At 43.2% G+C, this 24,843-nt stretch overlaps 1 protein-coding gene across 6 annotated transcripts in view; it reads left to right on the top strand.

Annotated features, from left to right (window-relative positions):
* Positions 1-24,022, top strand: part of Frmd4b (FERM domain containing 4B) — a 332,248-nt gene extending 308,226 nt beyond the window's left edge. For 5 of the 6 annotated variants that reach the window (XM_052719520.1, XM_052719515.1, XM_052719519.1 and 2 more), the window contains 13 exons: positions 131-207; positions 1,638-1,776; positions 2,202-2,343; positions 3,646-3,779; positions 3,863-3,982; positions 5,097-5,325; positions 8,269-8,325; positions 10,118-10,265; positions 12,278-12,397; positions 14,027-14,838; positions 17,874-18,006; positions 21,202-21,328; positions 22,410-24,022. In XM_052719520.1, coding sequence (XP_052575480.1) covers positions 131-207; positions 1,638-1,776; positions 2,202-2,343; positions 3,646-3,779; positions 3,863-3,982; positions 5,097-5,325; positions 8,269-8,325; positions 10,118-10,265; positions 12,278-12,397; positions 14,027-14,838; positions 17,874-18,006; positions 21,202-21,328; positions 22,410-22,502 — 2,331 coding nt within the window. In that variant the 3' untranslated portion in view covers positions 22,503-24,022. The remainder of the gene's footprint in view (positions 1-130; positions 208-1,637; positions 1,777-2,201; positions 2,344-3,645; positions 3,780-3,862; positions 3,983-5,096; positions 5,326-8,268; positions 8,326-10,117; positions 10,266-12,277; positions 12,398-14,026; positions 14,839-17,873; positions 18,007-21,201; positions 21,329-22,409) is intronic. The other variant, XM_052719517.1, reaches the window with a different exon arrangement.
* Positions 24,023-24,843: the final 821 nt, after the last annotated feature.

Here is a 24,843-nt window from a genome sequence, read left to right as displayed (position 1 = left end):
TGGTTTCGGGTTATAGTCGATTTGTAAAAAGTTGATAAATCACCAGTCGGGGAACCTGCAATCATTTGGTTAAGAGACTTAGGAAAAATGAGAGTAATGAAAGCTGCATGGTTTCCTTACTTTCTTTTAGTTATTTCAATGGAAGCAGCTGGAGAATTTGTATTTCCGTGAGAAGAAATTTGCTGTGGAGGTGCACGACCCACGCAGGTAAAGAGAAGCGTTTTGTATGGGATGCTGTGAATGTGTGTGCATAGCTTTTTGTGTTTGCTTTTTATTTCTCTTGGAAATTTACCTCCTAGTGGAATTACTGAGGTCAAAGAGTAACTGTGCTTAACCTGTAGGGCAACTGTCAGGCGCTTCCAAAGCACACGCTGCTTTACCTCTCTACCAGCGACGTATGGGGTTCCAGTTTCTGTACATTCTCTCTAGCACTCGTGTGTGTGTGTGTGTGTGTGTGTGTGTGTGTGTGTGTTTAAATATAGTATTTATTAATTTTTTAGAACTTCATATACATACATACAGTATGTTTTGATCCCAATTTCATATGCTTCTTTTTTTTAAACCTACTGAGTCCAATGTATGCTGCCCATGGATCTGGGCCAACCACTGGAGATGGTCGGTGTGCCAAAATGGGGGGGGGGCGGTGTTAAAGCTACCTTGGTAGTATGAACTAGCTGTGGGTGTTTGCGCTGCATTTTCTGTTGGAACTAACCATAGCCAGAGCCTCTTTGCAGGGGTTTATTGGCTGCTTAACTTCTTAGGAGAATTATCTGTTCTGGTGCTTTGCTCATTTTTATTTGAGTGTTCTTGGGTCCTGGAAAAAAAAACACACACAGTTGTCAAAAATATGCATGAATGGAGATCAGGACGCAGGTTCTCTGAGCAAGAAGAAGCACCTTTCAGAAGTTACTCTTTAAACTCTAGGTAGTGCTTAGAGGTCAGAGGGATGGGAGGTTGAAACCACTGTGACAAAAAGATGACCAAGGAGATTAACCAGTTCCTACAAAGGACATTAGAGCACTCCCCCCACACACCCCATGCCCTTCTGCCCTCTGCCCTCTGCCTTCCCCATCCGGCTCCCTCCTCCCCGTGGTTGTCTTTCTCTCTCCCTCTCCTGCCTTTTCCTGCTCTGACTCTCTTCCTCACCTGCCTTTCCTCCTTTTTACCTGGTGCACAAGCAGCAGTCTGGACCGTTGTGGGGCTTGCACGTTTCCAGCCGGTATCATCAAGTTCATCTTGCAGGCTGAGTCTCCCTAGGTCAGAGGTGCTCCTTCTTTGCCCTGGGCAGGTGCCGTTTCTGCAGGCCTTATGACTGTCTGTAAATGACCGCTTTTATCTTCTGCCGCTCACTGACTCGCTCGCGGTAGCCCCGCTGCTCTGTGGTTTCTAACTAGATGTTTCTCTCCAGCTTCTCATTTGACTAAGCCCTTATCCAGCTTTGAGTGTGTGAGAGTTTAGACAGAGATTGCTTGGGGCTGCCTGGTTTTGTTATAAAAGGACGACGTCAGAACCCCAGCCCCTGTGTGTAGCGGAAAAACAGAGAAGGAAGGTGACGTGTGACGACATTGCCTGCTAGGTACACGCCACGTGCTGCTGGCCCCGGGGATGGATAACTCGTGGTTTTCTTCACGTTTTAGGATTTCGGTGTCTAGAAGAACCTTTGGACAGAGTGGCCTGTTTGTACAAACCTGGTATGCAAACTCTTCTCTCATCAAGTCCATCTGGGTAATGGCCATCAGCCAGCATCAGTTCTACCTGGACCGGAAGCAGAGTAAAGTGAGTAACCGAAGGTGTTGCTTTGGGGACAAAGTCCAGTCCTTCTCCTTCCTGTTCTAAATTGACTCTTCCCAGAAAACATGTAAGAAGAAAATGTTTTAAGCTTTGCTACCAACTGTCTTGTTTTTTTCATGTATTTAAAGGATGGGCAATGTATATAGCTGATCTAAAAGCTGTGAGGTTTGGCATGCATGTGCTCGTACAGTGGGGACATTGCTGGTGACATGTTAAAGTTAGTGATTGAATCCTGCATACTTCCTGAAACCTCCCATGTACAAAAATAAAGTTTTCTGTTGTTTCTAAAGTGCCAGTTGAAAGGTTTAAATTGCCCTGTGTTGACATTTTTGATTACATAGTGACCTAATCATTGTATTGATTTAAAATGTGATTGTGCTCATTTCATTTCAATGTTATTTACTTCATAGGCAAAAATTCCTTCAGCCAGAAGTTTAGACGATATCGCAATGGATTTAACAGAGACTGGAACACAGAGGGTCTCCAAACTGGTGACCCTGGAAGCAAAAAGTCAGTTTATCATGGCAAGCAATGGCAGCCTGATATCCTCAGGTATTTCCTGTTCAAGAAAGTATAAGCCATCTTCTCTCTCTCTCTCTCTCTCTCAATCTCTCTTTCTTTCTCTCTCTCTTTTTTTTTTTTTTTTTTGGTTTTTTTTGAGACAAGTTTTCTCTGTGTAGTTTTGGTGCCTGTCCTGGAGCTCGCTCTGTAGACCAGGCTGGCCTCAAACTCACAGAGATACGCATGGCTGTGCCTCCCGAGTGCTGGGATCAGAGGCATGCACCACCACTGCCTGGCTCTTTTCTCTCCTTTTATTTCTTTCTCTTTTCTTTCTCTTCTTGTTTTTTTGTTTTGTTTTGTTTTTTCCTTTTCCTTTTTCTGCTTGTTATAAATCATTTCCAAATGCATCTTGTTGAGGGAAAACTTTTTTTAGCAAAATGCACCAGTCTGCAACAGCTTCATATAACATTTTAAACTTTACTTATTTTGAGATAAGGGCTCGCTGTATAGCACTGGTTGGCCTCAAACTCACAGAGACCCGCCTGCTTCTGCCTCCTGATGCACCGTCATCCCCAGCCTTTCACTATTTCTAAAGAATATGAAGTTAAATTGTAGGTAGTCAGGCTGTATAAATAACACGAGATGTGAAGATATCAGTACCCAAGGCTATCTGGAAAGATGTTTGCTCTCTGCTAGGTATTTCCTGTTCAAGAAAGTATAAGTCATCTTCTCTCTCTCTCTCTCTCTCTCTCTCTCTCTCTCTCTCTCTCTCTCTAATTCTCCACAGAATATATAATTCTATTCAGACACAACTGCAAGTTCATAAACTGCAATGGTTTAGCCCAGTCTTTCCTTTGTGGAAATTCTGGAGTCTCTTATCACTAAGTCTGGGTAGCTTCACTAAGTTAACCTGTCTCACCTAAGTCCCTCTGAGCTTGAGGGTCTGAAGCAGCAGGGGTGGGATGGGGGAGGGGGGTTCCTTTGCATAGAGCAGTCCATTGCCTTGCTTGCTTACCTCCTGGAGAAATATTGAGTGGGACCAGCTCAGGGATCATTCTCCCCTTCACTCTTAGAAAAAAAATTATCTCCTGTGTGTGCCTGAACCACAAAGCGTTCCATAGGGTCTTCTAAAATGACTGAGCCACAAAGTGCAGAAGACATTTTCTTACCGGGCTCTTCCTGGTGCCCAGAAGCATGTGAAATGCTTCCCGGTTTCCTTTCATTATGTTCAGAAACAAGGAGAAAAGAAATAAAACCAGCATTTGGGAGCAGCTTTGCCCCCGCAGCCCTTTGTCCCCTCAGCGAGGAAGGAAGCAGGCCTGTGTGAACCTCCCTGCCCTGCCCCCACTCCAGGTTCTCAGGACTCAGAAGGCATGGAGGAGCAGAAGCGAGAGAAAATCCTCGAACTCAAGAAGAAGGAGAAACTGTTGCAAGAAAAACTCCTGAAGAAAGTTGAGGAGCTGAAGAAGATCTGTCTTCGCGAGGCCGTGAGTGGCCTTGGCCTCTCTGGGTGTTGGGTGGCTTGTAGCCTGGGTCCGTTATGAACTCTTGACCCTGTCCTGTTTTACAGGAACTCACGGGCAGAATGCCAAAGGAGTATCCATTGAACATCGGCGAGAAGCCCCCTCAGGTCAGGAGGCGCGTGGGGACCGCGTTCAAGTTAGATGACAACTTACTGCCTACTGAGGAGGTACGAGCATGGCGCGGAGCCATCCTGTGCACAGACAGGAGAGTCATCTGTTCACTTTCCTCCATCTGCACCTTCCGATCCAAGTCAGTGCTGTAGACTTTCCTCCAAGCCGTGGAAATAGAGTAGACCAAACTACACTGTTTCTTTCAGCCACACTCTGAGCAAAACTGATTTTATTTCTTGCCATTTTGTTCCCTGTGTCACAGAGAGCATTAAATGGACCCTGTGTGTAAGTTATAAATAGTATCACAGAAATTAAGATGGAATTTCCACTTCAGACCCTTTCACTTAAATCCAGGTAGCCTTCACCCAATGGTGTTTCATCAGCCTAAAGTTTCCGTTCATCAGTAAAGTGCAAACGGTGGTGGAACTCCCCTCTGGAGGGTGTAGGAAGGATCAAATGAGATAACACATATACAGCAGCATTCGGTATAATTAAGTTAAAAGATTTGATGGCCACCAGAGTGTGTGCTTTCCCGATTGCATATCACATGCAATTATGCCATTAGGGCCCGCCCCATGGTTCTTGCAGGGGTTTCACCGTCTCAGCCTCCGTTCATAAGAGAGTCAAGTTTTGCTCTGTGCTCAGTGCCTGCCTGTGCTCTGACCCAAGCAGCGCACCCTGTGTCGCTTAATCCTCAGCACGCTTTTAGAAAGCAGTTTCTTCCTTTTACAAACCCAGAAAAACCAAAGTATTAAGAGATTATTTGTGAGTAGTAGATTCAGTCATGCAGCCAGGGACAACCAGAAAGAGCCGTCGGAAGCCAAATGACGTGTCTCCAAAGCTCCCCGTGTAAATGTAACATTCTGCGTGTGTGAGTCACAGGTTAGCATCTCTTTCTGAAAAACTGGTCCTGAGCCAGGCAAGTGAATGAACGCAAAGTCATTTTCCTCCTTAAAAAGGAAAAGAGGTTGGGCCCACGAGACGGTAAAGTTAGGGTGGGTGAGAGGTGTCTTCTCGGAAGGTGTCTGAGGATGCCTTTGCTATTAAAACTTGGAAGACTTCGTTTCCAAAGGGCGTATTAGTCAAGAACATACAAGGATCTTTCACTGTGTGAGACAGTGACTGTGTGTGTGTCTGTAAAAATAAAGCAGTGCCATTGTCTCAATGCAGGATCCGGCTCTGCAAGAATTGGAGAGCAATTTCCTCATCCAGCAAAAGCTGGTTGAAGCTGCGAAGAAACTCGCCAGTGAGCCAGACCTCTGTAAAACCGTGAAGAAAAAGCGGAAGCAAGATTACACAGATGCCGTGAAAAGGCTACAGGAGATTGAAAACGCCATAAACGAATACCGAATCCGGTGTGGAAAGAAACCCAGCCAGAAAGCCGCCGTTACTCTACCGGGTTAGTAGGTGGAAGCTGTCAGCAGGCCCTGTCCCCAGTTCTGCTGCTGGGATGCAGCGTTCCTTCACTTGTTCACTTGGTGGAAGGCACAAGGACAGCATGCAAAGCAACTGCCCCCGGGTAAAAGTGGTTGAGTTGTCGGTGTCAAAGGCATGTGGACTTGAGGTTCGATGGCAGGCTCATCGCTGCGGTTCTGTAAGACAGGTCTTGGACTTTCAGGATGAAGGCTCACAGGGATGCTGCCCATGATAAAACAGACTCCTCTCACTGGACCGGTGTCACTGTCCCAGACACCTTTCCTGATGCACGCTGTTAAGAATGCTGAGCTGTAGACGGTAGTTTCTGGGAAGTATTTAGAGGCCCAATCTCATGTGTGTGTAGATAGAGAAGAGGTCTTATAATTATCCCATTTCAAGAGAGTATTTACATGGTAAATGGTAAATGATAACATGGAATGCAACAAGATGAGAGATAAGATTATAACCACAAGGTAATCCTGACTTTGTATAAACCTGCACACAGGATGACTGATTGGGAACTGTTTTGAAATACTAACAGCCATAGAGTTCAAGCAAACAGAAGTTTCTCTTCTGTTTCCAAGATTCTCGACATCATATTTCTATGAAGTTCATATTCAGAGAAAAAATGGAGAAGTCTTTATTACATTAATTTAGAGTCTAATTAACTTTATGCACATATTAATGTGGTTTTTAGACAAAATCACGATTGAAATGTGATAGTATTTCTTTAAACCCAAGCCTTTCCCCAACTTTAACACATAAACACCCGAGAAACTGAGGCCATTCCTCCACTGGATGAATGTTGTAATCATAACTGATAGTACCTTACATCTTCACTGGAATATGAAATAATTATATATTTTCTGTTTGATAAACTGTGGTAACTGGGTTTCGAATAGACCAGGCTTAGAGCCTATGTTTCACAAAGCTGAGATATGACTTTCGGGAAGTGACTATACAGACATTAGCACACAAATGCTAGTCCACTACAGCTGGAGGATTTAAATGTGCGATCCAGTTGGTTAGATGGTGGTTACATTCTTTGCCTCCAGACATGGGTGATTAACAGCGTGCTTAACGTTCATGGCCATTTGTCACAGCCAGCTCACCCTCAAGCTGTGCTGGACCCAAATGTTCTTTTTGGTGGCTGACATTTGGGCAGCAGATGGTGCCATTGGTTGAGCATATATTGGGTAGATGTTTTTTTTAAGTGTACCCAACAGCTGACTATACTGGCACCTCGCCTTCAAGTTTCACTGTGGGTCTAATTAAGAGAGAGAGAGAGTCCACCTGGCTCTGATAAAGATTAGCGTTTGAGTTTGAATGAAGACAGGCCCTCCATAATGGCTTTAAAGCTTACATGGAGGTGTTATATTTGGTTAGAACCTTCCACCAAAACAGTTGACGCAGAATATGGAATGATTTGCAAAAAAAAATTATATCAACATATCTGAGATGTCTTTTTACCAAATGGGTAACAGAAATGCTCAGAGCACTATGGCTGTCATTTCCAATCAGACAGCCAAGTATGGATAATAGAACTAGTTGGTATTTTTTTTAAGTTTTATTTATTTATTTAATATATGAATGCTTTATCTGCATGTACAATTTTATGCCAGAAGAGGGCATCGGATCCCACTGTGAGCCACCATGTGGTGGCTGGGAATTGAACTCAGGATCCTTGGAAGAGCAGCCAGTGCTCTTAACTGCTCAGCCATCTCTCCAGCCTGTATAGTTGGTATTTATCTAGCATTTGCTGTGTGCCTGGAGCTGGCTAAGGTCTTCGCGTCACTAGTCAATCAAATGGCTCATCTCAGCACTGTGCAATAGGCCCTGTTATTATCCCCATTGCAGAGACGAGCCAATGATCCTTATTGAGATGAAGCAACTTGCCCAAGCTCCTGAAAATGATAAATGACAAAAATGACATTTAAACTCGTCTTCCAACTCAGTGATTCTTAAGTAGGGACAATTTTGCCCTCCATACCACCACCCTAGAAATATTTGATGATATTTGCAGGCATTTGGGGTTGTCAAAATTGAGGGTAAGTGTGCTGCTTCAGGTCAGTAAATAGACATAGTTTCTATAATGCACAAGGCAGGTCCCTAGAACAAATATGGAATGCAGTTTCCTTTCAATGCATAAAAAACATTGCAAGCCAGTTTAAGACCCAAACTCTGTGGATATCAGTCCTATTCTAAGTGATACAGTCAGGAGCTGAAGATGTAGCTCAGTCGGTATTGCCCAGCATACATGAATATTAGATTCAGTCCCCAGTACCACATGAAAACAGGCATTGTGGTGTACGCCTGTAATTCTAGCACTTGGAACACAGAAGTATCATTAGTTATGTAGAGAGTTCAGGAGCAGCCTGGGCTTCTATATAAGACTGTGTCTCCAGAGAGAGAGAGAGAGAGAAGAGAGGAGAAAGAGAAAGTAATGGAGAAGGGAAAAGAAATATAATCTGCCCTTCTATCCTCAGATTCCACATCCATAGATACAGCCAGTCTCAGGTCAAAATATTTTGGGGGAAATTGTCTTTGTACTAAGCACATATTTGATAAAACTACAATATAACAACTATTTATACAACATTCATACCATATTAGTAATAGAGACAGTATTCACAGTATCCAAGAGAACTTGGGACACCCTCAGATTTGTTGGGGAGACCAGAAACCAGTCTCCTCTGGATACTGAGGAATGACTAATCCATTATAACATCTGCACAATAGGTCAGATGTTTTTACCTCCAGTAGAACGTAAGTGATTCCGACAACAGCTAATTATTCTTAATGCACTGTAATTGCTTACATTTATCTAAATGAAAATAAAATGCACTCCATTGAAAATTGCTTCGCTGAACTCATTCTAATTGTATAAATGCACAATTATACTAAAGATGGCTATTTTTATTCACAGAAGACATAATTCCATCAGAAAGTAGTTCTTTGTCCGACACCACCACCTATGATGATCGTAAGTGGCTTCCTTTTTATTTAAAAATATTAGGTACTCTGAAGTGTGAAGACCATTTTTTAAAACATTTATTTTTATTTATTCGTGTGTGTGTGTGTGTGTGTGTGTGTGTGTGTGTGTGTGTGTGTGTGTGTGTGTAGACCACGTGTGGGGTTACTCAAAGAGCTGGAGTGACAGGCCATTTTGTGAGACTTTCTGACATGGGTGTTAGGAAATGAACTCGGGTCACCTGTAAGAACAGCAAGCACTCTTAACAGCTGAGCCTTGTCTCCTGCCTCTAAGGAAAATTTTTAATTTAAGTAAACTTGGGTATAGGATGCAGCTTAGCTGGTAGAATGCCTAACATGCATGATGCTCTAGGTTTGATCCCCAAGACCAAATGATCCATGTATGATACTGCATACCTATTGTGCCAGTACTAGGAAGGTAGAAGCAAGACCAGAGTTCAAGGCTTTCCTTTGCTGCATAATGAGTTCTGACCATTAGATTCTGTAACAAAGAGTAACAAAAAAAAAAAAAAAAGAAGGAAAGCCTACCTGTCTCTCTTTGGGGAAAGGTAGAATAAACTAACTTTATTTATACAAATGATTGAGGAGAGAGGTCTATAATTGTCATCTTCACAGCATATTAAAACAGGACCACTCAATCAGAAATCTATAGCATGAGTAAGTCTGTCTGTCCGATTTTTATTTTTTAACTTCGTAAAAAACTAAAGACTCAGAACTGTGTTAGTCACACAGTCCTTCCCCTAACTCTTTCCAGTGGTGATGCTTTACGTATCTGGAATCCAGCATCAAATCAGGAAATTATAGTGTACACTTTGCATATCACTGCTTTCTGGAGAAGTGGGAACTGATTTTATTTTACTTAGGAAGAAAGGCACATTTTATGGGTTAGATTTCCTATCATTTTTGCCATTTCCTATAAGTAAATAATGTGTGTTACAGTGGCCGATATTAGTTCAGTGTGTTTTGGGATGGAATGCGTTTCATATCAAGGGACTGAGTACTTCCTTGTAATCCTTTATACGGAATCAGCTGATTGGCTATCTATCTGATGTGATTTGAAGAATTCTGGGAAGCCACTGCCCTGCACCAGCCCCCACTGCTTCTTCTCTGAACTTGGTGGTCAATAAAGTAAAATCTCCCAGCTCCAGGAGCCTTACTTTGAGCTGTAATCCGACACACTTGTCATTCGTTTTTTGAAAGTGTATAGGCTGGTGGTGAACATACCATGTCTGCAACAACATAGCCCATCCCTCATAGGATAAGCCTGCGGCCTCAGAGGCCTAAGGTCTTTAAAGGGGAGCCAAAACCTCTTTTTAACTCCCTTCTTTTTAGACAGGGTCTCACGAGCTAACTCTGGCTTGACTGGAACTCACTATATAGACTAGGCTAGTCTCAAACTCGTAGAAATCCTCCTGCCTCTACCTCCCAAGTGCTGGGCTTAAAGACGTGCACCACCACACCTGGCAAATTGCAGATTTTCTCTAATAAAAGGTTTTGAAAGTGGCACTGTCACCCATTGTACCTGAGTGATTTTCACACTTACCACAGTGGTCACTCTAAACTGAGAAGAATTCGTTCAGATCTTAGTATTTCTTTTTTTCTAACACACTAATTATAAAACTTAACTTTACAGAATGTATGCATTCCTACTACATATTCCTACAAATACAGTCTTGAGAAGAACTGTTGTTCATCTGATCCGCCAATTTCTTTGTGAAAGACTGACAAGCTATTCATTTACTAATTTGCTCATCTGTATTCATTTGCTTTTTGACTCCCTTTAGCCAATGACTCCTTCACTCTTACTGGGCAGCGACCAAGTTCAGTACCTCATTCTCCAAGAATTCTACCCCCCAAGTCTCTCGGTATTGAGCGAATCCACTTCAGAAAATCCTCCATCAATGACCAGTTCATGGACACCAGGCAGTCCAGGTGAGCAGTCATCATCTTCAGGCTGATGCCTTGAAACGAAGAAGTGTCATCTCTAAAATAGTGACCCATTTTCCTTGCTCGTTACTTATACTTGCAGACGATGTTCTATTAGGAAACTGAGGCAGGAACACTAACCCAGAGGTTTGTGGTTGAAAGTGAGCAAAAGTGGTTTTTTTTTGTTTTTGTTTTTGTTTTTTTTGGTTTTCCGAGACAGGGTTTCTCTGTGTAGCTTTGTGCCTTTCCTGGAACTCACTTGGTAGCCCAGGCTGGCCTTGAACTCACAGAGATCCGCCTGGCTCTGCCTCCCGAGTGCTGGAATTAAAGGCATGCGCCACCACCACCCGGCAGAAGTGTTCTTAAGAGTGCTTTTGAAAAAGCTCTTGGCTCTTTCCTTGCTATTAAAGTCTATATGATTTAGATCTAGTTGCAAGGACTTTAATGATCAAGATTGAGGGATGATGTTAGCTTGAAATAAGCAACTTATAAAAAAGCTTGTGACTTCAAAAGGTTTGAGGCCATGATCACCTGACCCCTTCCTTTTGGGTCTGTGGTTAGGGGAGCACCATGGTAGGGAGCATGTGGTAAAACAGAGTACTCACCTCAGGGTAACTGAATCACAGAGAGACAGGAAGTAGCTGATTCCAATTTCCCCTTCCAGGGGACACTGCCCCCCTCCATGTCCTAACTTCATCTCATTTGTCACACCCCCGCCAAGTTTCCATCACTTTCCAGTAACCTCACAAGTTACAAGCCAAGCTTTCAACCCATGCATCTTTGGGAGACTTTCAGGTCAAATTCTAGCAGGCCTAGGATTCCATAGTTTAATTTTATAGCTTTGGCGCTAAAGAAACTATCAATCCATGGACTGTTTAAATAAATTGTCATAAAGCCACATGGTAGAATGATTGTGAATTCACTAAAATTACATTGTAGAGTCCTGAATAGTGACTTATGCCTCTAAGTATAGCATCAGGAGGCTGAAGAGGGATTAATTACTACAAGTTTGAGGCTAGCCTGAAGACTAGCCCAAGCTACCAAGAGAGATCCTGTCCTCAAAACCAAAACTAAACAAATTAGTGAATTAATTAACAGTAAAATAAAAAGTATAAACAAAAATTAGGTAATATGAAAATTTTATATGCAACTTCAATTTTTAAGTAAGTATTGAAAATACGAAGTAAGATCTCTTTTTGTTAAAAAAAATGTAGGTATTTGTGTGTGTGTATATATATACACTTAGGAAAACATATGAAAAAAATTTATGTGTGTGTGATCTCACATTATGGATACCCAAATCTTTACTTTTGTACTTCTGAGCTATAATGTACTTGGCTTACATTCACAGGAAGTAGACGGTTCTTTGGGAAGTTTCCTTCTGGGCAGTGAGGAGCTGGTACCAGAATCTGTGTGTGCTAATCATGTGCTGCAGCACCAGTGTTATGCCTTCCCCTTAGACAGTTACGTTCTTAGCATTCTGGGAAGTAGAAAAACATGATTTAAAGATGATACACGTTAGTCGAGTACCAGTGGATAACAGCCCTTGGGCTATATCGACTCAGCCACCATGAGCTGAGTCTTTAAGAAATTATTTCCAGGAAATTGGAGAGGACAGGTCAAAAGTGATAATACTTGGCGATGTCTGAAAACTACATTAAGTTTTGTTGGAACACAGCCACGCCCATTCTCTTCTATACTGTGTATGTGTCAAAACCTTAACTATTTACTACTAGACGTGAAAGAAGGTCTTGCTGAGTCTCACTGTAGTTACTCTCAATCTATCCTATTGAACATCCTCTTATTGACAGTGTGCATGTCTCCAAAGAGTCAGACCACATGCACTTCTGCTAAAAATCATCCAGAACCCCTCAGGATGCTGACCTCTAGAGACCCTCCTTCTGTCCTTCTTCCATGCTCTCTTTCCATTACCTTCCAGTAAGTTTCATATCGATGTGTAACAAGTTTGCCAGGAATATCTGGAGACTCCTCATTTCTTCAATTCCTCTTCATTGCAGAGAAATACTGTCCACCCACAGCAGCCCATACAAAACACTAGAGAGGCGGCCCCAAGGAGGACGGAGCATGCCCACCACACCTGTCTTGACTCGGAATGCCTACAGCAGCAGCCACCTGGAGTAAGAGCTTCCTTTCTACTGCTTCAGCTCCGTCAGTTTTGGCTTGAGTGCTTGTCTTGCTTTTGCTGTGTTTTTAAATCTTTTAAAGTGACTTTCTACTTCTTGGTGGCCCTGACTCATTCTTGCCCATTTTCCACTAACAAAATTTCTAATTTGGGAGTAAACACTGTGTACTTGATTCCTCCAGGTATATATTGGATTTTTAGTACTTTAATTTCCCCAACTGGATATTACCATTCATCAGTCCTTGCAGTGGAGTTTTGAAGTTTAGCAGGGTTCTGTACTAAATGTTTTATCTTCTTTTATTTTTTTAAAGATATTTATTTAGCAACCATTTCATATAGTCCAGGTTGACCTTGAACTCACTATGTAGCCAAGAATGACCTTTAATTCCTCACCCTTCTGCTTCCACCACCTCAGCACTGGATTACAATAGTACCCCTGGCTTATGTGGTGCCAAGGTCCAAACCCAGGGCTTCATACATGCTAGGCGAGCACTACCAACTGAGCTCTATCCTCAGCCCTGTAATTCTTTACCCATGCTATTTTAGTTAGTGCCCATAGCAAGCTTATGAAGTGGATATTAGGTACCATTTTCATCTCATTTTACAAATGCAGAAGCAAAACTGAGAGAAGTTAAGTATCTTGCCCTAACTCTTATAGATGATGAATAGCCAGCCGTGCCATGGCTCAGCACCTGATTTAGGCCCAGGCTCTACTCCACCTTGCCTTTCTTCTCTTCTTATGTAACCTAGCACTATGTGAGAGGAAAGGAGCCTCCAAAGACCTGTTGGAGGGCATCTTCCAGCTTTAATTCAGGCTGCATATCTTTATGCATACATACACACACACACACACACACACACACACACACACACACACACACACACACACATATAGCTTCAAGGAAGGATTTGGCTTGCACAATAACAGAACCTGATTCCTCCCTTACAAAACATCATGATAAGAACTTATGTGTGATATGAACAGGTAGACTCTATTGTGTAGTCAAATTTGGGAATCTGCAAAGTCCAACTGAATTTAGAAGTGATGAATCCATTCAGCATTTTCCTTTCTCTATGTTGCACGTGTTCCTCTATATGCACGTATGTGGGTGCTCATTTGCATGGCTGTACATGTATATGGAGACCAGAGGTCAACCTGGGGTACCTTCCTCAATCACGCTCCACCTTTTTTTTTCTGAGACAGGGTTTCTCTGTGTAACAGCCCCTGCTGCCCTGGAACTCACTTTGTAGACCAGGCAGGCCTTGAACTCACAGAGATCCACCTGGCTCGGCCTCCCAAGTGCTGGGATTAAAGGCATGCACCACCACTGCCCCACTACCTTCTTTTTTTATGATGAGGTCTCTCATTAATCCTTAAGCTCACCAGTTTGACTAGATGCAAGCTTCAGGGATCTGCCTGTCACCACCTCCCTAGTATTGAGATTATAGGAACTGTGTGTGTCTTCTTTACATGGGTTCTGCAGTATTGAACTCAAGTCTCCATGCTCACACATCGAGCACTGAGCACTCTACAACGGAGCCGTCCCCTGCAGCCCTCAGCCTAGTGTTCCGTTCTCTTCTTTGGGTCCTTCTATGGCACTCATCTCTCCTTCTCTTCCTTCAGACCCGACTCTTCATCTCAGCACTGCCGCCAGCGGAGCGGAAGCCTGGAGTCCCAGTCCCACCTGCTCTCTGAGATGGACAGTGACAAGCCATTCTTCACCCTTTCCAAATCCCAAAGAAGCAGCAGCACTGAGATCCTAGATGATGGGTCTTCCTACACCAGCCAGTCAAGCTCCGAGTATTACTGTGTGACGCCTGCTTCTGGCCCTTACTACACCACCCAGACTCTGGACACCCGCGCCCGGGGTAGGAGAAGGTCCAAGAAACAGAATGTTTCTACTTCCAATTCAGGAAGCATGCCCAACCTAGCACAAAAGGATACTTTGAGGAACGGTGTCTACTCAAAGGGTCAAGACCCACCTCCTTCTGGTTACTATATCTCCGGATATGCACCATATGCCGAGTGTGACCTGTATTACAGTGGTGGCTATGTCTACGAGAATGACACCGAGGGACAGTACAGTGTCAATCCTTCCTACCGATCCTCCGCTCACTATGGATACGATCGCCAGAGGGACTACAGCAGGTCTTTCCATGAAGACGAGGTAGACCGCGTGCCCCATAACCCTTATGCAACTCTCCGGCTGCCAAGGAAGGCTGCCGTGAAATCTGAGCACATCACCAAAAACATCCACAAGGCCTTAGTTGCTGAGCACCTGCGTGGCTGGTACCAGAGGGCTTCTGGGCAAAAGGATCAGGGGCACAGCCCACAGACTAGCTTTGACTCGGACAGGGGATCACAGAGGTGCCTGGGATTTCCTGGGCTGCAGGTGCCCTGTTCTCCGAGCAGTCGAGCGTCTTCCTACTCTTCAGGTAAGATGCTTGGGGAAGCACATCACCCCTGGGGCCACCATATGTCATACTCCCAAACCACTCCTGCCCAGGGTCATGAAATTGGTCCCTAAGGTCATTAAGAGTGGTAGCCATTCAGTAGACCCGTAGTATGAACTGCCAACTTGGACAGTGCTCTGCAGCTTTCACAGAGCGTAAGAGTCTGATGAAGCCATTAGTAGATGCAAGTCTAGGAAACAGATGCTGAGAACCTGGTCTCTACTGTTCCAGGTTGGTGCTTTCACAGCTTTGTGTTGTCTGGGTCTTAGTTGATAACCACATCTCTTCAATGTAGTCTTGCCATTGGAGTTTGACATTTTGAAAGAGTAAAGAGATACATGAGCTGAGCAGAAGGCATTAAAGATCATGCATCCTACCCACTAGCCACCAAGATGTGATCAGTTCAAAGACTGAATATTCATGTACCTGCCTGAATAAGGCTTACAGTAATTCTGATAGATGCTGGTATTTGTTAAGAACTTTTCTACATACTTTCTTTATCTTATCTCAGTATGTACTATACTCTACTGAATTGCTAATTGAAGGAATTTGAGGGCCTGGGTACTTGCCTGGAGTGCTTGAAAATCTGATTCCATGTCCATCATCATTACCAAAGACCCCAGGAATTTTTGTAGATAATTTTTGATCATCAAAACTATTCCCTTTCTAACCTTTATACGGGGTTTGGCCACTCCCTCTGCTCACATTTGCAGAGCACCTGCTGCACACCCTAACCTGTTCTAAGTAGAGAAGTAGGAGCTGAGGAGAGCTCTGCCTGCCACAGTGAGAGCTCAGTACTGGAGCAATGTCTGGCCTCCATGAGTTCAGGGTCTAGACAGCAGCTGAATGAACATATGAAAATTAAGTAAGCTTCGGATTTGAAGAAATGAATGGACTCAGGAAAACCTGGGTCCTGAGTTTTGCTGCTTCCCTTAAACATATGTGGGGATTTCCAAGAACAGTTAGGGTGAACTGTACCTTTAAGATTCTTAAGTTTGCTGACAAAGGACATTGCCATGGAGACTTGTATTTGGGTTCCATTTTGTTCCTATTTCTAGGACTTTGGACTTCTGCTAGGACCATCCCACCTATGACCACATCTAATACCTGAGAGAGGCTCCTGTCGTTATCTCTCACGGTTTATAGCTTTGACCTAGAGGATGCCTTGTCTTGCTCTTAAAGTTCAGGGTGAAGCACGAAAAGCTTTCACAGATCACACCTGGGCATAAGAATAAAAGCAAACAAGGGGTCTGGAAATGCTTGTGGATGGCTTTTGGTGCCCAGGGCTAGGTAGGGGAACACCCAGGGAAAAACAGGTGTGACTCAAAACCCTGTCTTGGCTGTTGGCTTTGTATCTAGGGCAAGGGTGAAAACAGAGTTAACACTTCCTGGTTCCGACCTGGTATCAGCTCTGCTGACTCTACCACCAAGAGCATTCCTCCTTCTCCTCCTAAACCCCCCTTGGCAGTTTAAGATAGGATCTTATAGTGCGTCCTGGGCTGACGTCAAACTCAAAGGGCCTCCTCCCATGCCTGCCCTACCACACCTGGCTGAGAGCATCCTTTATAAAGAATTAAATGGATGAAACCAAGGCTCCCTGAAATCCCTTCTGGAATGTTCTTCGTTCCTGCCCCGCTTTATAGCTTTAGAGATATATTTCTACAGGCATGCATCATTCACACGGACAGCTGCATTTCCTGTTTCTGGTTAGTCAGATTTTGCACCACCTGAAGGCCTCGTGGTGACTCAGTTTCAGTAGTGACGGCAGCAGCCTCTCCTTGGCAGCTCTCCGTGCCAGGGTGCTCTCCCTTGTAATAGGAGCAGCAGCGCTGTAGGGTGGGTGCTGTGGTTGGGTTTGTTATTATTCTCATTTTACGATTAAGGTGACCTGGTTTGGAGAGTTTGTATGACTCTACCAATCCTGGCAGATAAGAAAGTAGGGCTTCTGTCCCAGCTCCAACAGTATAACCCTAAGGCCTCAGAACCGTTACTTAGTGCTCAGTCTTGGAAACCCACCATGAGGACCCTGCATCTGTTAGTGAAAATGATGTGGCATTATGGTCACAGATGCATTTTGAAGTGTGTCTGGTCTGTGGTGATTGCAAGTGGCTTGTGGGTGTGGAAAGAGGTCAGCAGCCAGGAACAGAGCATGGAGAACAGGAAGAACCATTCCCAGGGCTGTCTGTGTGAGACTTGGACATAGGCACAGGGCCAGAGAGGCACTTGCGTAGCCAAGGCGTGCTGCAGGACTGGTTTTACAGCGAGGACGGCAGAAGCCAGTGAGGAACCTTCCATCTGCTCTGCTTCAAAAGGATGCCCTTGTCGGCTCCTGGTTCCACCCTTTTGCAAAAGTAGTCTCTTCCTCCTTCGGCTGGGTTCTCTCCCCAACCCCATTGCTTTTGATTCAACAACAGTGAATGTCCTGTCTTGCCAGTGGCCAGTGTTGCCTTTGGCAGTCAGGTCTCAATAAGTCACCGGCTGAATGTTTTTCCTTTACAGACCTCTGCATCTTCTCAAGTACCCTTTGGTCTGACAGCTGGAGCCCCAGTGTCAAGATTCTCTCCCTTCATGAGAACCCTCTCCCTTTTTTTTTTCTGGGCTACTTAAAAACATGTGTAATTGAAAATGTTTTGCCCTTCCTTTGGACTACTGTTAATAATAATATTTATCATGTTGTGAGTCTTTACACTAGGTTAAAGATGTTCATAATTACCTTTAGTCTTGGTGGTGTAACCACAGGATATATATGTCATTATCCTCTCTACACATAACGAAACTGAGCCCGAGCCACTAAGCCAACCAATTGAATTGACTGCAAATTCTGGCACAAATAGGGGTCTATTTCGGTGGTAGAACAGGGGCAAGGCCTGGACTGGTCCCCAGCACCGGCAAATGCAGAACCAAACCTGGGCGTTTCACCCCTCTATTCTACACACACCTGACTGTGAAGCAACTTGAGCAGATTTTGCTTGAAGTATTTCAACTAATGTGCTCTCTCTTCCCATTCTTATTTCTAGTGTCTTCTACAAATGCTTCTGGGAACTGGAGGACCCAGTTAACCGTGGGGCTATCTGAATACGAAAATCCAGTGCATTCTCCCTACACCAGCTACTATGGCAGCATCTACAATCCTTTACCCTCTCCAAGCAGGTGAGGAAGTACTGACCAGACTCTAGGAGCTTGACCCTCTTCTAAGGATACCTGGCTCCTACACTAAAGTCCCCGTGTGAAGATATGTAACATGGGATTTGGTCAACAAGAGCCTACAGGCCAAACCCAACTGCCACCTCATTCAGTAAATAATGTTTCATTGGAAAATGGCCATGCACACTGTTCTCCATGTTAGCTGTGTCTGTGCTCACACTCTGCGGACAAAGCTAAATGGCTTTGACAAACAGCATATGGCCAGCAAAGCCAAAACTACAACCAGACTTTTCCAGTTTTCGGAGCTCCATCTAGCTCATCCAAATTCAGCCCTGCCTTTACAGCTGTAGGGTGTATTTAAAACTATATTGTGGATACTGTCCACTTAAGTCTTCTCTGGAAAAGAGAAAAACTGCAGGAAAAATACCTCTCCCCCAGTAAAGCTCTTTGTACCAAAGTCCAGCCAACAGTTGGTCAGTTAGATTTCACCACTTGCTGTCTTTTTGTGTTTGCTAAGACACGGTGGACACAACCAGCTGTTCTATTTGCCCTTTAAAGCAGTTCTTTGTAAACAGTAAAGGGAATGCGCAGCACAATGCGGTAGAGTAGGACTCTAAAAACTCCCTAGCCTCTCCCCCAAATGACCGTGAAACTCCCCTGGCACAGATGATAGGCAGGTGGGTAGGGCAAATGATTATCACATCATCTCAGGCCTATTAAAATGCATCAAACAGATTAGAATAAAACTTAACAAGTGCCCTCCCCCAAAAATCACAAACTTAGAATTACATGGTTTCCAATTCTTCTGCAGAGGAGGAATTAGCTTCATTCCTTCCTCTTACCCTAAAAGTCCACACCTACAGGGCCGTGAAGACAAGCATTTTCTGGGTTCTTTTTGGGTGGTGTTGAAAATTTGATCTTGATGTTTAAATCCCATTGCTGCTTCCAGTGAAGGAGACTGAGAAGGACCACAGCTTGAACAGTGTCTGTGCTAGCGAACCGGGCGGGTTAGCAGCTCCCTGCAGGGCCAGTTGGTGTTCCGGGCTAATTGGAAGTATTTGGTCTCCCAATCCTTGTTTTTCTTCCCCGCATTCCACCAGAGTTTTTCTTGGCTTGAAATATTAAGCCAATTGTCTCAACTCAACAAAGGGCGTGCTCAAAATAGACTTGGTGAAACTGTACTTCACAGGATGTTAGAGGGCTGGGACTTGGATAAATAGTGCTTTAAACTGAGTTTGCAGCAGGAACCAAAATGTGCGGCCCCAACTTTGAGCTGAACCCTTTCACCACAGTTCTCATCCCTTTGGCTAATAGATTTGCAAATACTTTTCGTGTTTGAACAGTACTCTCCTCTCTGCTGAGTCAGTGCACAAGATGTTTCTCATATCATTAATGCTGCTTTCATTGAATCCAGGAACTGCTAAACATTCGGAGAAGAAAATCTATTTTTTACCAAGTCTGCCTATGTATTTCAGTCAGACCAAGATGGCTGAGGAGAGAAGGCTGGGGTCAGAGGGGACATAGTGTACAGGAAATTGGAAGTTATTTAAAGCTCCATTGTGGTGTGGGTAGATGTGCACACTCACAGGCACTCCTTATGGAGAACACATGGAAAGTAACAAAGGACTAGAAAAGATAACAATGGAGCCATGATCCCACCAACCAGAGACAGTGTTACTAACATTTGACACATTTCTCCACAACCCTCTGTCCATTGAACATGATCATAACGATGCAGTAAATACAGTTTTACATCTTATATTGTGTATGAAATTATACACCTCATTTAAAAAATATAATACCTTAAAAATTCAATCCTATGTTGTTAAACTTTTTGTTGTTTGTTTTGATTTTTCAAGACAGGGTTTCTCTGTGTCGCCCTGGCTGTCCTGGAACTTACCATGTAGACCAGGCTGGTCTTGAACTTAGAGATCCACCTATCTCTGCCTCCCAAGTGCTGGGATTAAAGGTGTACACCACCTTTTACGTGGCTATAGTTAAACATTTTAAACCTTCCATGTATAACTAATTATTAAATACATGATGCTTTATCTAAAAGCTCCATAGTTGTTGAACAACTTTATGACCCTTTTTATTAGTAGTGATTTTAATGTATCTTGTAGGATGTGTTTGTCTGCAAGTCAGACCACCTCCTCAGGATTCATCCCCAAAGTAGGGTTAATACTTAAAACTGAAAAGTGTGGTCTTCAAGTTCCTGCTTTCCAGAAGAACGGGCAACATTGAAGCCCCAGGGATTACAGAAGTACATACCTGTCTTATATAGGATTTTAAAAACTATGATATAATCTGATCATTTTAATTTAATTTACTAACAAGCCAAATACAACAATAATCATTCATAAAACTTCAGAAATTTGCCTTAAGATTGCATGATGCATTTTTTTTTTTTTTTTTTTTTTTTTTGGTTTTTCGAGACAGGGTTTCTCTATGTAGCTTTGCGCCTTTCCTGGAACTCACTTGGCAGCTCAGGCTGGCCTCGAACTCACAGAGATCCGCCTGGCTCTGCCTCCCGAGTGCTGGGATTAAAGGTGTGCGCCACCACCGCCTGGCTGCATGATGCATTTTTATGGAAAGATATTTTTAAAGCTGCCATGGTAGTTCATGCTCTTAGAGGTGGAGGCAGGAGGGTTGCTGCAAACTTGTGGGCAGCCTGGGCTACATAATGATTTTAAGGTCAGTCTAGGCTATAAAGTAAGACCCTGTCTCAAAAAACAAAGCAAACCAACCAACAAAAAGCACGATTTTTAGGATCAGAGACAGAATACATACCCATGTGAAAATGTTATAATGAACCCTATTTGGTACAATTAATACATTAGTTATGGTAACAAAAGTAAGAGACACAAGAAATTTTATGATGCAGAAGAAAAACTCTAGATTGTCCACACTAAAGTCTTAAAATGCTCAGCAACATATGGGTGGGTTTACTTTTTTTTTTTAATAAGGTATCTGTTATTTATAGAAAGCCAGGAGTTTTTATTGGCAGCTTTTCCCTAGTATGGTTTGGTAAACTTGGCATGGGTGGACTCCCCAAAGCGGACAGGCGGAAGTCTCTTGCGCTAGGGGTGTCTCCGAAAGGCAGGGTTGTGCTTTCCTGCTGCAGTTTTCAGAGAACTTGTTTTCTTTCACTTCCTGTTTTCCTCTGCCTTTCCTCCTCCTGTCTAACTTTCCCCTCACTAGGCACAATCGAGGCCCTCTGTCGCAGAGGATGGCTGTGACCCCGGGAGTGAGATCAGTGTTAAGCTCTGTCTTGCTCAGTGTAACCCGTGGGAGTACGTATGGTGTTCTGCCTGCTGCTTCCGTCCAGGTACAGCAGGGTTTTCGCCCTCCCTGGCTGCGGTGTGAGCTTGTGAAAAATGACTTTGCTTTGACGTTTCCTGAAAACACTAAAAAAAAAAAAAAAAAAAAAAAAACCTGAATTTATGTAGTATCTAGTTCCAAGGCTCTCTTTCCAAAGGTTTTTGTTTTTGTTTTTGACTCGGCTTTACTAAAAGAGTTTGGAATTGAAAACAAAAAGTCTACTAACTCTCTAACGTCTGTTAACCTACTGTTAAAGAATGCAGTTTGCTTAACTGAACCATTTGTAGCATAGGCCGCGCTTGTAGGAATACACCATCCAAATATGTCTGTTTCTTTTTCTTTCTTTCTTTTTTTTTTTTTTTTTTTCTGGCAGCGTTCAGACCAAACTGCCTATATGATGTCATTTCCTGGGTCACTGGCGATTTATATTTGGCCCGTAAACCTTCAGGATATGATGTATATCCCAAGGTATCCCTGCTAACTTTAAGCATTTTTCTTGCCCCTAAGAAAAACATGAAATTGATTCTCTTAATTTTGAAAAGTTGTCAAAAAGTGCCTCTTTAAAGAGTTGAAATGTGATTTTTTTAACAAAATTAAGAAGCAAGCATGTGTCCAAAGATTCACTTTTTTCCTATTATTAATAAGGGAACGAGCTGTGCTGCTTCAAAGGGAATTCAGAACAATCGAAGAGAGTGAGTGCTGGGATAAGATTGTGAAGTTACACACCAAACCAGGCAGTGTCAAGTGGGGCCATAAACCATAACCCATAATATTTTCTGCTGCAAAGGACACATTGGTATTTCTTCCCGACAAATGCCTTTAAGTTAACATGTAACTTAATACCTTCTGGGCCCTAATAAGAGTAAATGAAGGTAAACAAAGGTAGAACTGTCCTGAGAGATCAGCAACCTTTTACGTGCCTGTTAGACAATGCTCTACTGTGCTGAGAAAACAATATACACTCTTTGCCTCCTGTCCTAGGTTCTGGAAATTTTTTCTTAACAGTGCTTCCTTCTAACCTATTGGACTGCTTGTGTTGAGGGAGCAAAATAGATTCGCGTGGTAACTTTCCTGGTTCCCTTTACCAGACAGTACACAGAGACCACTCCGCTGGACGGTACAGATGGAAGCCAGCTGGAAGACAACCTGGAGAACAGCGAGCAGAGACTCTTTTGGCATGAAGACTCCAAGCCTGGAACATTAGTCTGAATGCAGTTGGACTCCTGACCAAGCACTGCGCGTTCTCACACTAGTGTGCCTTGCAGAGTGTGTTCCTTTTCTAGAAGGATTAAGAAACTAAAGGCCTCCAAGGGGGAAGAGAAGACTTAAGTGAATCACACACTAAGCCCCACAAAGCCCTGGGTGAGGACTTGCCTTTCAAACTCTAGGCACCAACCCATCACTAAGTCTGATCCCGTTGTGGGATTCTTGTCAAGAGAGTCGACATGAAGCCTTGACCCACAGCGAGCTCTTCTGAAGGGAACAACAATCGTCAAAGGCAAGCCTTGAAACAGGGGGCGTGTTCAGGGAGTTTAGCCCATTGGAAAGGAGGATGGGATATTTCAGAGCACAGTTCAGAATGCTGAGAGAGGGAACCCGGAAGCTCCTGAGCCGTGGCTCACCGTTACAAGATTTGAACTCATGAGCTGACAGAAAACACCCTGTTTCTACAAAACAGATGACAATTTAGACAGTATTGGAAACTTACTTGAAGAGAAGTTAGATTTTCATGAAGTTCTGAATGAATGTAAATGTTTTAAGATATTACAAAGCGATGTTTTTCATAAGCACCATAATACGGATTCTAGTCATTCTGATTGCTGTAGCATCCTGTACCATAACTTGATGGTAGACAACTAGAGGAATTAACTGTCCACCTCTGCTCGGAGAACGTTCTTAAGGTACATATCACCAATCCCTATTGTGCTTCCCACCACTGACTTCTCCGACTCTCCACCTTGCCTGTCCTTTAAAATGGTAGGCTTGAGGTGGAAAGTTTGTGGAACCACGAATCTGAGAAAGGGTTTCGAGATGATGACAGAAAGAACCCAGAGGACAAAGCCAACTCATATCATCATAGACGAATCGTGTGCCTTAAAGTGGTAAACAGTAGAGAGTTAAACCTACGATCTGAACTCCAGAAGTAAATCCGAGTCACCCAGTGACCAGACAAGATTGGCATGAAAGAATTTCCTCCAAGCTGCAGGAGAGTGAATCACGAGGCTTCAACTACCTCCTACCCCCTCTGGAGGAGCTCCTCATTGGCTGTTTGCAGGATTTTGCAGGCTTGTAGGACAGCCTTGATCTCTGTCTCTTTATTTGGCTTCGGAATCCCACAAAAGGTGCTTCCTCTTCCCTCCTTTTATACGAGTTTCTTGTCCATATTGTGAATAGAGACATTTCTCAACAGCTTTTCTGGGACGTTTTTCTACTTGTATTCCAAAGCATGTAATATATACATAAAATTGATTTGTTAAACTGGTCCTTAGTCATTTGTATCATTAGAAATGAAGTTTGGGGAAAGTTTTTGGAAAAAAAAAAAGACACAAGTTGGAAAAAAAATAATAACTTATTTCTTTTTGCATATTTGTATAGCCTTCTGGAATCGGAAACAGCCTTTTGCATATACTTCCACTGTTTTGACTTTTTGAGACCTATTATTTTTTTACATAGGTCAATAAACTGAAAGTGTGCTACTGAACATGTGTTCGAGTGCTTGCATTCATGTTTGGGGTGCACAAGACACAGTTTGAGGTGCCCCATTTCAAGAAGGAAATCAGACAAGATACAAATTCATTTACTATTACAATGTTTTGTAGATTCCAAGATACACCTTTTTTTTTAATATACATACACCTAAAAATAGGGATCCTATCTTCATCGTGTCTTAGTGGAATTGACTGTGGTTGGGTTTTGTTTTTCTTTCTTTCTTTCTTTCTTAGTGATACCTAAATTTTGTTTTGTTCTGTTGTTTCAGTGTGGGCCTGAACCTACGTCCTTGCACACACTACCCAGATCCCCTCCCACTGCAGGAGACCTCAGCTTCGCTGAGAATGACTGACGAGAATTTTTAGGTTTTAGGTTTGAAAACACTAACTGATTGATAATGAGTAATTTGTCTTCCTTTTAAAAACAAGTCTTTTACATTGAAGAAAATATTTCAGCCTCCATCTTCTTAGCCTGTTCATTGGAGAGAGCTGGGATGGAAATGAAATGTCGGGAAAACTCGAGTGTTTCTGTGCACGTAGCCTACGTGAAAACCCCCCTTTCCTGCTCAAAAGACGATGTGCTCAGAATCAGAAACATAGCCTTCAAAGAGAAAACAGGACCAGACTTCTACAGAGAAGTTTCCTCACTAGAAGTGCCATGGCTGTGCCATAGGATCACATCTGCTTTTTGTAGAAATTGCTCACTCAAAAGCGAAAACTGATCAAGGCGAATTTTCAACATGTAAACATTGTCTTTTTTTTTTTTTTTTACAAAAATATTCTGTACTCACAGAAAGCATTTGAAACAGAGGTA

This window comes from Peromyscus californicus, unplaced genomic scaffold (assembly GCF_007827085.1).
Source record: "Peromyscus californicus insignis strain IS unplaced genomic scaffold, ASM782708v3 Scaffold_6__1_contigs__length_162567912, whole genome shotgun sequence".
NCBI lineage: Eukaryota > Metazoa > Chordata > Mammalia > Rodentia > Cricetidae > Peromyscus > Peromyscus californicus.
The sequence above is the reverse complement of the archived record's forward strand: the minus strand, read 5'-3'. Positions and strand labels throughout refer to the sequence as shown.